A 15938-nucleotide genomic window follows, 5' to 3' on the forward strand; every position below is an offset into this window, starting at 1 on the left:
ATTTTGAGCCACTTTAACTCAAAATTTAAACCTAATTATATTGGTACAAAATACAATTTTGATGATATTATGGTGCTTACAAATCCTCAACATTCTATGAAATGCAGTGGACACTGCCTTTCCTTCTCTAAGTCAGCATAAAATGGTGTTAAAAATCTTCTTGTCCAAGATTTGGCAGGACACGTCATTTCCTGATGATTTCTTTAGTTCGAACATAGTTCTACGGCTATCTTTCCTATATATGAATAATCTGCATTTGTTTTTAACTTGTTAAATAAATACACTGAGGCATTCCCTATAATAAATGAATGAAGGGCTGAATCAAGATACTATCTCTTATCACTTCAGAATATTTACTTAACCCAAGTAGATGGACAAGCCTGCCTACCTTACCACCACCTGCAATAGGGCAGACTGCCATCTGTGCAATACCCTGACCCCTCTAGATACTACTCACAGCCCTGGACCTTTGGATAAGCTGTTTCCTTCACCCATAATACCCTTCCCAAAGCTGCCCCAACTGGGAAGATTCCTGCTTAGCTGAGTAGCTCCAGAGCCTCCTTGGAGCCCTCCCTTATTTACCTGGACAGAACTCGTTCCTTCCTACGTGGTCACATGGTGCTTTCTCCATGCTCCCACTGTAGGGCTTATTACATTGTATTGTAAAAAATGTTAATTACAAAATGACTGTTACAGCCGTTTTCATTTTTTTTTTTTTTTTTTACTATTCCACCTCTTACCCATGATGTATGTATATATAAAATTTAGGGAATGTATATATAACATTTAGGGAATGCCTTGACTCTGTCAGTAATACAGTCATTCCAGAACGTAAGCGGCACACACCTATAATCCCAGTGGTTCTGGAGGCTAAGGCAGGAGCATCATGAGTTCAAAGCCAGGATCAGCAACTTATCGGACCCTGACTCTAAGGGCTGGGGATGTGGAGATGTGGTTCAGTGATTAAGTGCCTCTGGGTTTAATCCTTAGTACATATCCCCGGCCTCCCCCCCCCAAAAAAAATGGCAGTTACGTTTTCATGTATCTGTAGACAGGGAGCTAGATGGAAGGGCCCTGAGGTTGTTCAGAGCCCAGAACCTCGAAGATGCTCAGTAACATTTGCCAGATGAGTCCCTCAAGTATTTTCATGTTCACTTGCCCCCTGTTGAGTAGACATGTTGAGTGACCTTTGCTGAATTTTTTTTTTCAGAGTATGTGGGTAAAAGCTGGATGTTTATGCTAGACTATAAGTATACTTTGATTTTATATATATATATAAATATATATATATAAATATATATATATATAAATATATATTTTATATATTTATATATAGATTATATATATAGTTTGGCTCATATCTGAAGATAAAGTAGAAGACTCACTACACAGATTGTCTATTTCTTTGGTGTTTTGCAAAGAAAAGATAGTGAAGAAGAGAGTTAATATTTCTGACATTTCAACAAGCTTGATTGATGTTCAGTATTTGCTAAGGGCCTGAGAAATCTTAAAAGATGTACATGGATGGGGGTGTGAATGATGTATGTATATATTAAATTGCCCTCATGTCTGTAAGAATTTTGTTGTTCTGTAGCCTAGAGCTTGAAAGGCATTTTTTTTTCTTTATCACCCAGAATTGTGGCTCTCTGTTGTAAAATAGATTTTCAGGGAACACAGGTAACTAGACTACTTTCTGGCTTTCCTTTGCTCCTGAGCCAAAGCCCAGGTGACTCACTTGAAGTTGAAGTTGTATTGAAGCCTTCATTTATTGAAATGTAGTTAAATCAAAATAAGAAATAAAACTGGCAATACAATCCAAAGTCTCTAACAGAAGTCTAAAGAAAATTTAATAAAATGATTAGTATTTTCTTTATCAGTTTCCTAGATTAAGGTATTCTCTTATGGCAGAAACAGACATATAAAATATACCTATTTGAGAGAAGTATAAAACATGATGTTCAATGAATTTAACTGGACTAAATAAAATAAAATGTACTTTATGGCAGGAGCTTCCTAAGGGGCATTTCCAGAAGGAATACAGGGAACAAAGAATAAAGAAGTCACAATGGAAGGGAGGGTGTCGCCCTCAGTCAGGGAAGGGAAATCATTTTGTTAATTTGATTCTAAGCTCATAAGTGCATAACGAAGCATTTTGATTTCTTATTGTGTTTACTGAGTCAAATATATGCTACATAGTTGTTTAGCACCTACCAGGTGCTATGTGGAAACCTAGAAGTTTGTTATTTGTATTCAAGCAGTTTATAACACTTACAGTTCAAAACTTCACAGTAATTAGAGTATAATAACAATAGTATAATGATTTTGAAAGAAAATAAATGACTTAAATACATAGTTTTCTAGAAAGGCATGACATTCAGGGAATTCAAGGAAATTAACTTTAGGCCCTTAGCTAGATTTGGACAAATATTTTAATTTGGGGGAGGGAGTCTTTTGGTTTTAGTTTTAAGAAAGTTATAGAAATGATATGAGACATTTGGCACTTATTTGATGCATGAAATCTTTCATTAATGGATATACATTTTAATATATTTTAAATATTATAATAAAGTGTCTAGAAAACCAGGCCTGGCTCACTGAAACTTGCTTTGTGTGATTACACACTATGTATAATTGTTCAATAATTTTTCAGCGTGAACATTGGAGTCAGATAAACCTGAATGGGAATCCAAGTTGTGTTACTTAATAGTTGTCTAACTTTGAACAAAATACTTAGCCTCTTTCTGTTTCAATATGGTGTCCCTGTAATAGAGGGTACTACATAATGGGATTGCTGTCAGAATTGAATGTAATAAGCATTTCAAGTACTTACCACAGGGCCTGGAACATAGTAGGAACTAAATAAATACCCTCTTGTTAAGTGTAAATGGTAAATTGCCTGGGACTCTAAATTGTTTTCTAGTAGACACTTTAAAATTGTAATTACTGCAGTAAGGGAAATAGCTTTAATTTGAAAAAGCCTTAATTTGCAATTAATTTAGTACAAAAGGTTTTAAGTAGTTTCAAAGTTTTCCATTCTTAAAACTTAGAGGAAAATCATGTGTAAACTTTTGTGTTTACTTCATAAGACTTCATGTTGAATTATATTAGGAAAGAAAGTCAATGTTTAGGGGATGCCTTGACTCTGACAGTAACACAGTCATTCCAAAATGTAAATTTTATATTCTCTGCAGATCAGTGATTCCTACACACTGTCTTTTTCTGCTAGTTAAAATCAATCTACTATTAAGGTCTTAAATGTCCTCACTTAATTATGGGGAAGTTAATGAAACTCTGCCTCTTGTGCATTCTAAACAACAACACCACAGTGGATCGTTGAGATCTGAGCTTCCTTAAACTGTTCTTTTCTACCAGGTAGTTAACCTGCAATCATTGATCACTTTAATTTATTGCCCTTTTATCTTGAGAAGCTTTCATTTGGGAAAAAAAAATACAAATTTATTTCACATCATTTATATGCAGATGTTAATAGGTCAAAATATAATACTTGGCTTTCAAAAGCTATGAAAATGGATACCTTTAAAGTAACCTTTTATTCTAAAATAATACTGAGGTTTACATCATTTCATATGAAGGTATTAAAATGAAGACTTAGAAAATGAATATAGCCTCTCAGTAACTGTCAGAAATTTTTATGAAATTTAGTTTAACTTTGAAAATAATCAAGATTACTACAAAGACAGTTTCTTGCCTTATTTTAATCCCAAAGAGGATTTTCCCATAATTTTACTACCCCCAAATATGCTGATCACTTCTAGTGTTCTAGGATGAAACTGTGATTTTGAGCTTGGGATATTAGCAACTTGATTTCATATAGGTCTATTGTTCTATGTACTTTGCTTAAACTGTTGATGATATCATGATTTTAAAGTAGAAAAACTCGGGGAATCTTAGGTTCCTTGCGGCAGTGACCAGGAAGGTTATTTTTTGTCCATCCAACCTAGACTTCCTTCCCCGGAACCTAACCATCTGGGCCAGGGTATCAAAAATACCATTTTGAGTTTATCTAAGAAACTGTATTTCCATCCCCCACATTTGTAAGCTTTTCAAATCCTACCTATTCTTTAAAGGTAGAGTATGGCCAAAGCCTCCGAAGCTCTCCTGATGATTTCCAGTTGGCCAGTGATCAGTCCTTTTATAGAAGCCCTTTATCCTATCCTTTACCATCAAATCTGGAATCTGTATTTTTTTCATTACTCATTTAATGGTAATTAGCCAATCCAGTGTTTTATACAACAGGAAAGTATTTTCCTATCTCATCTCCTCGAAGCCTTCCATTGCATTTGGAAGAGGAATATGACAGCTAGTAGTGGCCATTTTGCCTTTGAGGAAACATGAGTTGTTCAGGAATGGATACTCCTTCAATGTCTCACCTCTTCTAACTAGAACTGTTATGCTCATACTTCATATTTATACTGTGTTGGCCTCATAGGTAAGTCTTGCCTTCTGATCAAGACTGTCAACTCTTCAAAGACTGGTTTTTTGTTATGTACTGGGGATTAAACCCAGGGGCACTTAACCACTGAGTCACATCCAGCCCTTTTTTATATTTTATTTAAAGACAGGGCTCTGTGACTTGCTTAGGGCCTCACGAAGTTGCTGAGGCTGGCTTTGAACTTGCGATCCTCCTGCTTCAGCTTCTCAAGCCACTGGCATTATAGGCATGCGCTACCTTCCAGATTCCTCTTATGAGAAACTTAGTTGCTAATTTACTTATATCCTGGAGGATCACTGTCCAACAGATGGGCCACATTGGTAATTTTAGATTTTTTTTTTTTTTTGGTAGTTTGGAGAAGGTGGGAGGAGTTTCCAGGGAAGGAGGATAAACAGCCATCTTGACAAACATTACAGAAATTGATTTAAGAAGAGTCAGGAATGTGGGGGTGCTGCCTGTAATCCCAGTAACCAGCAGGCTGAAGCAGGAGGATGGCAAATTCAAACCCAGACTAGTCAGTTTAGCCAGACCCTGTCTCAAAATAAAAAATAAGAATGTAGCTCAGGACAAAGCACCCTTGGGTTCAGTCCCCAATACTTTAATTAATTAATTTAAGGACATGCCAGATAGAGGCACAGTCTAGATTTATTTAAGAAAGCAGAGATGCAGGCTGGGGTTGTGTGGCTCAGTGGTAGAGTTCTTGCCTCACACACTTGAGGCTTTGGATTTGATCCTCAGCACCATATAAACAGATAAAAGAAAGGTACTGTGTCCATCTACAACTGAAAAAATAATTTTTAAAAAGAAAGCAAAGATGCATTCAAGAGAAATGGCAGGCTATCTCAGAGCAAGAAGCAGCAACCCCTTGGTCTGTGTTGTGAATGTTTACAGACAGTGGCTAGGGGCCTCACTAGAGGTAGAGTCAGGGCAGAGTTACATAATTTTGTGTCAGTTTTTCTCCCACTTGCACATTACCCTCACATCATGTTACTTTTTGAGGGCAAGGATGCAGGCCAAGGACCAGGGCCAAGAACACGGGCCGGGTTGCCCAAGAGTTGCTGGTTGTGCATTCCAGTGGTTCATGGGTGCTTCTCTTTTGAGACTCAGTATAGCTTTCTTTCTCTGTATCCCCAAATTCCTATCTCATAGGTGAAATTTAATAACTTTGCATAATATACCCAGGATTTTATAATTTCAACATTAATATAAAAATAACTGGCATTTCTTCTTTTAGTCATCCTAAGATTTTTGAATGTAGTATGTATTTTGCACTCACAGACTGGCCACATTTCAAATGCTGAATGGGATTAGTGACTGTGTGTTGGATAGACCAGCTCATACGATTTCTCCATAATGTAGTTGACATGCACTGTGCCTCAATAACAAATTAAATAGAAATACAGTGATCATTAGTTCCACACCAGAAGACAGAAATAAGTGATTCATACATAAAATATAGGAGGCATGGGGTAAACATGGATACCCTTCATTCTGATGAGGGTTTTTTATCATTATCGTCTGTGGTTTGTTTGCCCAGTAATTCATCATTTGAATGGGGAGCCATAAAGTTACAAAGGAAACTTTATTTCATGAGGTGTAGAATACTTAACATTTTACTTATTTATTTGTGTTATTTTCTGCAATGCAAATTCAAGTACTTATCTTCCTTGCTCGGAATTGTTCCATTCTTCCCCACCAGAGTTCCAGAAGTTACTCGGTGAAAAGATTGACCTAGGAAGAAAGATTTCACTCTGCAGCATGCCACACGTGGTGGTCCTTTCTGATTCACATAGCCCATGACTAGAACTGTCCTTTATCCAGAGCTGGACTTCGGCAGCAGAGATGTTCTTGTAGCTCTCTTCTCTCCCACACCCTTCAGCCTTGAATGCTCTTCTTCTTTGGGTCGGGCAGCGGACTTCTGCTAAGTCAATCTCAGGATTGCCTCCTGAGTGCTTCCCTCTTTGCTCAGCAAGGAATACTTCCTCTCTCCATACTTCTCATTGCTCCTTGACATTCCTACAGCAAGGCTCCGAAGGTCACTATCTCTCCTTATCTGTTTGGGCCTCCTTCTTCAGGGTAGGGCTCATGACTTTCAATCAGTTTGTTGTTTAGTCAGGAGTCTGGCCCCAGGAAATAATCAGTCAGTATTTTTCCAATGAAAGCCTGTTGGTACTAGTACTGTATGTTCATCTGTTTCAAAGTGGTTTCCAGAGGCAGCATGCTTTTTACTTAGATCATCATTTAATTCTCACCACAGTCTTGTGAGGTAGGAATGATTATCCTACAAGACGAAACTTTGAAAGATTAAGTGACTTGCTCCATACCACATGAATTTTAATAGGTGATACTGTAACTCCAACCTGGACCCAGTCTGATGTTACCTAATTTCTGTGCAGAGTGTAAGAGAAGCATAAATCTTTCAGATCTCTAGTGAAATAGAAAAATGGCCTTTGCTTATTCAGTCCGTTCACTTAAAAAAAAAAAAAAAAAAATCAAAGCTTGCCTTTATGGATTTTTTTTTTTGCTCCGGATTTTTGGCCTAAGAAGCATATTTCACAAAGTTGCACCTGGTGTTTAGTTAGCCTGCAGTCACCAGGTTGTATAAATATTCACATGAGCAATGAGCATGTGAATAATCAATGGAACTAGTAAGAGTCTCATTGGGTTGTTATTTTCTTGAAGACATTTCAGTGCTCTCCCTTGTCATTTGGGGAAATTTCTTATATCTTTGGGTAAAAGTACTAACTACTCTTAACAGAATGTAGACTTTTTCACTATCTGGATAAACTTGCTAAATGAGAACATGAAATAACTGAGATGGTTTTTGATGCTTTAGAGCTACTATTTCCTAGATGATTAAGAGGATCACAGAAGCCTATCACTTACATGCTCTGGTCTTACTTATTCAGTAACATATTCAAGAAACAACCAGGCAGGACCTGTCTTTCCATGCCATTTACATCATTCTGTGGTCTTGCACCAATTTATTTTAAGAATTAAGACTTCCCTTATTGGAGCAGTAACAAGAAACTCCAGCATTTCCTCTATTTCTGGGCAATTCCATTTTATTAAGTAAGTATTAGTCATTGGATTAGTCATTTTATAGCTTTGAGGAACATTTCAATTTTTTAATTTTTATTTATTTATTTATTTTGTCAAATTGTGGTTTGGAATCATGCTCTTGTAGGTTGTTCTTGTTCAATTATTTTTAAAAATATTTTTTAGTTGTTGATATACCTTTATTTTTTATTAATTTATATGTAGTGCTGAGAATCGAACCCAGTGCCTCACACATGTTAGGCAAGCGCTCTGCCACTGAGCCACAACCCCAGCCCCAGTTCCTGTTCACTTATTGATGTTGATTGGTTCTGTTTGAAACTTTAGTAGAAGAAGAAAGACTTAACAGCCCTTTTTTTTTTTTTACAAAGAAATTTGAGCCCCCATTATAACAACCATTATGATTATTTAGTGGGTCTTGACCTAGATTCAAATAATGTCTGCTTTCAGCCTTCTCCAAGTTCACATTTTTCTGCCTGAAAGCGGTTGCACCATTCTATGCAGGTATGTGGGAGTGATGGTGGAAGCCCTTTCTAGTATTCTATTTGGAAAATCTTTTCCATACCATTAGACATTGTAGCAATTATGTTGGCCAATAAGTAGATTTACTGTTTTGTTTACAGATAAATTCAAGATGAAATAAAAATATTGAGGTGAGAGTCATTTTATGCAGACATCATTTAAAAGGGCTTATTAATATATTATCTAATTTGACAAAAAAGTATCCAAAACATCCTAGGCATGGAAATGTGAACTTGTTTTTATTATTATCATGACCATCATTAAACAGGAATTTATCAACAACTAAAATTTTATGGAATTGTAATATAGCTTTTTTTAATATAACAGGTATTTTTAGATATAATCTACATATTAGATACTTTACCAACTCTGTGATTTTTTGGTATATTCAGAGTTTTGCAATCATTACCAAAATCAATTTTAAATCATTTTCTTCATCTGTGCCCTCCAAAAATCCTGCATTCATTAGCAGTAACTTCCCTTTTCTCCCCAAGTCCACCAACCCTAGGTAAACACTAATATTTCTGTCTCTATGGATTAGTCTGTTCTGGACATTTCACATGAATGGAATCATAGATCATGGGGTCTTTTGAGAGTGGTTTCAGTCTCTAAGCTTACGTTTTCAGGGTTCATCAAGGCTGTGACATAAATCAGTATTTCATTCCTTTTTATGGTTCAACAATAGGCTATCATATGGCTATCCCATGTTTTGTTTATCTGTTCGTTGTTGATGGACATTTGAGTTGCTTCCATTTTTCGGCTATAATGAATAATGCTGCTATACACATTCATGTACAGCTTTTTGTGTGGAAATATATTTACATTTCTCTCAGATGTGTACCTAGGAGTAGCAGTGCTGAATCATCTGCTAACTTCATGTTTAAAACCTTTTGAGCAACTGCCAAAAAGTTTTCCTGTGTAACTGTATCACTTTCCTTCCTACCAGCAATGTATGAGGATGCCAATTCTCCACATCCTCCCCAGCACCTGTTATTGTCTTTCTTGCTGTAGCCATCCTAATGGGTGTGAAAGATTGTCTCATCATGCTTTAGAGTTGCATTTCCCCGATGACTAATAACATTGAGCAACTTTTCATATGCTATTGGCTATTTTGTGTATCTTCTTGGAAGAAACATCTATTGATACCCTTTGCCTACTTTTTAAATTGAGTTTTTGTTTTTAATTGAGTTACAAAAGTTCTTGGTGTACTCTATCTACAAGTCCTTTATCAGATATACTGTGGGGTGTCTTTTTATCTTCTTAGTGGCTACAGCTATATATTTTGTAGCCTACTTATTCCTCAAAGCATTATGTTCTCCAAACATTAAGTGTGGGCTGGTTTCAGCTCCTCTTTCCATAGTTCCTTTATAATTGTACTAATCACAGTGTAACATGATTCTAGGATTTATCTTCCCTATAAGCTGGAGCTGTGTCTTACAAATCATTTTATTTGCATAGCTTGGGACTCTGCCTAACACAAAATGGGAGCACAGTAATTGCTTGTTCCACCAAACTAAAATGAACCTTGAATTTTTTTTTTTAAACAATCCAGATCAATACTAATACAAGAAAGCTGATAGAAAGGGTCTTATGTAGGGAGGGAAGCTGCAAACCCCAGTATAGAAACAAGACTCTATTTTTCTAGAAATCACTCCTTGAGGTTTCACTAGTGCCAGCCCTAACCTCTAGATGCAAACCCTTGTGGCCCTACTGTGGGTTTCCTCGTGTGGTCCTCAGTGCACCATGGACTGCTGCTCTCTGTTCTAACAGCAGGCTAACATTTATTTTACTCCTCTATGCATTCATTTAAAAGTTCCACAAGCAACTTGCTACTTTGTAGCTCTGATGTGGTCTAAGGAATCCAGTTTTTCCTTCTAACAAGGTATTTCCTATGGTAGTAGTTTTCTATCAATTTTTTTTAAATGATCTGTTTAAACATCCTTTTCTTGTTTGTCAAACCTTTTCCAAATTGAAAAGTTAATCAAATGGTTCTCTTCCACATTCTAGAGCATAGTTTATTTTCTCACAGATTCTCTAGGTTCTGTCACTGTACAGTTTCATTATTATTGAAATGCTACAAGTGTCTTTACTTTGATTGGAAAATTATGATACCATGAAGTAGCATTTACTCTCCATAAAACAAAGATGAGGATTTAATTGTTTAAATGCAGTCCTTCTCAGAACTCTGTAGTTCTTAATTTTAAATCCTGGTATAAAAGAGCAAAAGAATATTTTAAAATGAGACTCAATAAGAAAAACCTATGTAATTTTTGATGCGATTTTTATTTCCTATTGAGCAGTAAGGCAGTTTAAACACACACACACACACACACACACACACACACACACACATACGGGTGGGGGGAGAGCAAGAACTAGTTGATAGCCTAAGATGATTGATTTATTTTCTCTTAGCACAGCAAGATGTTCTAAAATTACTTCATCTCAAAAGACTTACTGGAATTCCTGAATGAGAAATACCCGCATCCCTTTTATTTTTTTTCCTTTATGAAACAAAAATAGCTCTGTATTTTTGGGAGAAAGAGTTTGGCAGATATGCTGATCATAATACTGTATTGGAAAATACTTACTTTGATTGACTGAAAACCAGATGGAATTCATGGTAGTTAAAAGCCAATGATAATGTGTTGACACTGGTGTCCACACACTTCTGCAAGGTTAGTAAGAGTATCCCTCAATCTGACATGGAGAAACCAAGAGAAAAATGGGAAATGCTTCCCTGTCTTGGTCCCCCACAAGAATGCCACCTGGAGCACAATGTTATCGAGGGTGCGACTTCAGGTCTTCTTTGCCGAGACATAAGCCAGGCACAGTACAGCTGCTTCAGATCATGGCATGGATGAGAGGAGGGCAGAAAGCATTTGTTTAGTCAGACTCAGAGATCAAGGTTGGAGGTCCTGGGGGAACTACTTACTAGCTAAAATTCTTAAAGTGTTTAATCTCATTAAATTTTAGTGTACTATGTGTAAAAGTGGAAGGTGGTGCTCGTTCCTACTAGTAGAATAGCAAATACTGCATTACAATGAACTGTTGTTAAAATCAGCAAATTTCCTGACCATCTCTTCCACCCAGAACTTGATCACCAGCTGTCATGGATTTGATTAGGATGTATAGGCTTCGTAAGTATGTATAGTCAGCTCAGTCCTTCTCCATTGAAGAAGGATAATAGGGAAGAAACTGAAGAAGTATTATTTGGGCATTGATTTCTACCAACTCCACGCATTGACCCTGGGGAAGATGAGATAAAGAAGTTTTGCAGTATGAATATTCTTTCTTGGGGGTTAGCCCTGGATCTCAGAACAAAAAAAAAAAAAAAAAAACAAGTCAGTGGTTATAGTTACTGTATCTCCCTTTCCAAAACACACATTTCTTTGTAACAGTCATTTACAGATATTTTTGCATGCCACATTTTTGCTTTTATGCTTTTTCAAAATAACTAAATGACTAAACCTGCCTGTTTCTAATATATGAAAATTGTCAAAGGATTCTTTCATATTTTTATGTGCTGATAAGGGTGCTAGTTTGAACAATGTGTAAAAAACTGAAGGCCAAGTGAATAGGCCTTAAAGTTATGAACAGAATGATAAAGTAGAATCTGAGGGTACCCCATTATGAATGGATTATTTAGATATAGAAAGAAGTTATGTTTAGGCACGGCATTCCACTAATCCCTGAAGCTATGGGTTTTACAAACGAGATGTTGATGCACCAGATGCCAGCCTCTGTGTGTGCCAAAAATCTTGTAGTTGCTCAAAAATCTTGAAAGAATGATGTCGATTTCTTTGCTATTTCAGTTCAAAGTAGTTGAGGTAAAAATGCTGCTGAAAAAAATTACAGTGTATTCAGCTACCAAAGATGTCCTATGTTATGTTCTATGAATAGTTATCTGCTTTAATTATTCCCCCTCATGACCCCATGCATGTTTGTGGCATTACAGATGTGACCCACATTTCTATTCTAATTTACTACATTCTTTCCTAAGTTTCATCTCATACTTTTAAAGGGTCAGCAGACATTTTATTTAAGGAACCGACCTGGACATAGCACTCTAATAGAGGTGGAAACGCAGACCTAAATATACAACAGGATTCAATCCTTGTACCTTGTCCATACCAGCACACCTCAATAATTTTCATGAAATCATCCAGTCGCTTCTCTTCTTTTCATAGAAATCCGAGCTCAACTGGTAGAACAACAAAAATGCCTGGAGCAGCAAACAGAGATGCGAGTTCAGCTCCTCCAGGACCTGCAAGACTTCTTCCGGAAAAAAGCCGAAATTGAGACCGAATACTCTAGGAACCTGGAGAAGTTGGCTGAAAGGTTCATGGCAAAAACGAGAAGCACCAAGGATCACCAGCAGTACAAGTAAGAGAGACTTGACTCAAATGCACCTTTTCAAGATGATATCCTGCCTTTTAAACAAATCCTATTGGTTTAAGACTTTTTTATTTTTATTTTTTATTTTTATCTGAGAAGATATTGGTAAACATATCCCTATAAATAAAAGCAACCCTTTGCATTTATAGGTCCTGGACATCAATTTATCATATTTTAAAATAATGGTATTCTCTTGAAGTTATTCTGTTTCCATACATACATATTTAACATATTCATATTTATGTTCACTCATAATCATTTTGCTAAAACCTTTATAATAATATGTGTGTTATTTGTGTATATTATATATTTATTTTTTCAGTACCAGGGCCCAGGCATGCTAGGCAAGAGCTTTGTCACTGAGCTACATCTCAGACCTTTTTTATAAGTTTATTTTTCAGATAGGTCTCCTTAAATTTCCCAGGCTGACCTCAAATGATCCTAAAATCAAATGATCCTCCTGCCTCAGCCTCCCACAGGCTGGGATTGTAGGCATGTGCTACTGTGCCCAGCCTCCAATACTCATATATTTATGGATAAATTTATATATAAGAAGACAAAAAAAAGTGTTTGTAAAATTCTTATTTTGTTTCTTTGGGTTCTCTCTTTACTTTTTGAGATGGGGTTTCATATGTTACAAGGCTGGCCTTGACTCATGATCCTTCCATCTCAGCCCCCTGAGTAGCTGGATTACAAGCATACACCACCACACCTGGCAGTAAAATTCTTGATTACAGGAAACTGGTAGTTAAAATCAGTCAGAGGTAGATATTTGAAAGGGCAAATTTGAAATAACTGCTTTTCAAGCAAAGACCTTAAGATTTCTATAATGATTTTATATGAAATGAAGCAATAAGGGTTTGTTTAGCACTCCCCACCCTACCCCACCCAACATGTTTGTGATCATTGCAGTTGAAACTGATTTAAACAAGAGCTTAGCAGTCGAGGTAGCTCACAACTGTAATCCCAACAGCTCAGGAGGCTGAGGCAGGAGGATCACAAGTTCAAAGCCAGCTTCCGAAACTCAACAAGACCCTAACTCAAAATAAAAAATAATAACGGCTGGGATGTAACTGGACTGTTAAGTCAATCCCCAGTACAAAAAAAAAAAAAAAAAAAAAAAAAAGCTTTTAGCAAAATGTGTAAGTGAACGTAACTAAACCTTAGCATTAACTTAACCAACACATGCAGGTTATTCTATTAATGAATTTTACTTTATAATTGAAATCCTGGGGACAGAAGGCCCACAGCTCCAGTAGAGGGTACGAGTGCTCCAGCAGGGGAAGCACAGGACACCATAGACAGGTAGGCTGAGATCCACTCTATGGTGGAGGTGGGGGAAGGTCCTGGAAGAAGCCGTATCACAGTGGATACCTGAAGGACTAGTTGGCCAGTCAAGGGGAGCTGAGGAGGACCAGGGGAGCTTCATGGGTAAGGGACCACAGCAGAAGGAGTAGTGAGGGGTGAACAGAGTGGCTACAGGCATGCATTGGGGCCGATTGTGGAGTTCTTACCATCTTCCTGGGCAGTTTTGATTTTATTCTGAGAAGCCTTTGGAGAGTTTTAAGTAAAAGTGGGACCCGCCCTCACCTGCATTTTAAAATGATGACAAAGACCAAAGGTAGAATAATGGACTGGAAGCAGACAGAGGGAGAGGAACACCAGGGGCCTCTCACAGTAAGGGCAAGAGCCAGGCACCCCATGGGCAGAGATAAATGGACCTTGTTCCGGAGATAGTAAAAAGGCAACATAGACGTTCATTTCTGGAAATACAGTGGGTCAGATGATCTGGAAAACACTTCTGCCACAAAACTGCTGGGAATGCTGGTTAAAATATAATCGGCATCTTTTTCATTGTACAGCTGTCCCCGTGGGAAAGTAAGGGAAATTTTTAGGGCCTGAAAAAGGAAGAGGGAAGGGAAGACCTAAGTGGCAGTGGTACCACCCTTTAATCCCACCTGGGGATGAACCATCTGCCCACCTGCACAGAGGGAGGAGAGCTGTCTGCTCAGGTTGGGCTGCTGGGCGCCAGGCCTTTTTCTTCACCATTGGGTTTGCAGTGCCATTGTATACCCCTCCCTGTCCTGAGATCCTTCATAAAAAGTAGGGTGGGGTACGTTTGCAGAAGCAAATAGCTTTCTATTCTGGACAAGGAATATCTTTTTTTGTTCTTTCTTTTTCACTCTTCTTTCTTCTTTTATGGATGAGTTTAGCCTCTAGTTTGGGTCCAGCATAGAAATAAATCTTCATGATGATTCCCAGGGTGACCAAATGTCTAATGCACTGGCAGACACTGAGGCCACAAAGAGGAGACTAGAGCCAGTACTATATTCACATGGATAGCAACTGTTCCTTCTTAAAAGCAATTGCAAATACATCTGAGTGACTCTTTTTGTGTTTTTGTACTTAGTAATTGATTGTGAACTGAAAATATGGATGGGCTCATGCTCCATAATCTGGCCCTTAGTGAATCTGACGCCACGTTTTTGTTTCTCCAGGTTTTGTTTGATACTTTTCTTCAAAAGATAAGCACTTAAAATTTTCTTTGACTTGATCAAGTTTATTATTGAATATGGGAAAAAAATGAAATGGATAATTAATCTGTGGAAAGGTTAAACTACAATTAAGAAAAACTCAAAGACAGGCTTTATTAAATTGTCAGTCAGACCTGGGTTGGAATAATGGCTCCACTGGGCAGCTTTGCTTAAGTGACATACCCTTTCTGAGGCTTGCTTTCCTAATATGTAAAATGAGATTTTATGACCATTAAGTGAGAAACATGACAAAGTCCTTGATATGGTTGATAGCTGACATGGGTGTGCATGCAGCATTTCTTTTTCCCTTTGCAAAAAAAAAAAAAAAAAAAATGCTGTTATCTTTAGCACAGAAATGTTACCATTCATTGAAGCTGGACTCTGGAGTCTGCTCTTATTCAGTTTGGGGATGTTTATTGTGCAGAACAATCCTTGTCCTGAAGTTTCCACTGCATAATAGAAAAGACCAAGGCTTGGATCGGCCTCCCTGAACACAAAGGCTCACTTTGACACTAGCTTTGGTCTTTATCAAATCACAGTGCCTTGCTAAGCTTCAATTCTCTCATTGACAGAAAGGATACAAAGAATCTCTGCCTTAAATGGTAGTGGTAAGGATTAAGTGGAATTAATGTCAACTCTTTAGAGTAGCCCTAGATAATCATAGCTAACTTTATATAGCACTAACTATGTGCCTGAGGCATTATTGTAAGCATTTAAAAGCATATATTAACTCAGGTATCCACATAATAATCCTATGAGATGATATTATTATTTTACCCATTCTACAAAATTAATTGAAGCACAGAGAGGTTGAAATCATTTGCCCCAAACTACTTTGCTAGTAAATGGTAGATGGAATAAGCATCTAGAGAGCATTGCTCCAGAGTCTGTGATCTTGACCTGTATACTGCTTCTCACTTAGTAAATGATACCTTCCATTCTTATTACTTTTTATTGGTGCATTAAAATTATAC

General features: G+C 37.2%; 1 protein-coding gene across 3 annotated transcripts in view; it reads left to right on the forward strand.

Annotated features, from left to right (window-relative positions):
• The window catches only part of Srgap1 (SLIT-ROBO Rho GTPase activating protein 1), a 279038-nt gene that overhangs the window by 113388 nt on the left and 149712 nt on the right, over positions 1 to 15938 (forward strand). For all 3 annotated transcript variants that reach the window (XM_076854812.1, XM_076854814.1, XM_077109321.1), the window contains exon 2: positions 12223 to 12418. In XM_076854812.1, the coding sequence (XP_076710927.1) occupies positions 12223 to 12418 (196 nt within the window). The remainder of the gene's footprint in view (positions 1 to 12222; positions 12419 to 15938) is intronic.

This window comes from Callospermophilus lateralis, chromosome 4 (assembly GCF_048772815.1).
Source record: "Callospermophilus lateralis isolate mCalLat2 chromosome 4, mCalLat2.hap1, whole genome shotgun sequence".
Taxonomy (NCBI): Eukaryota; Metazoa; Chordata; class Mammalia; order Rodentia; family Sciuridae; genus Callospermophilus; species Callospermophilus lateralis.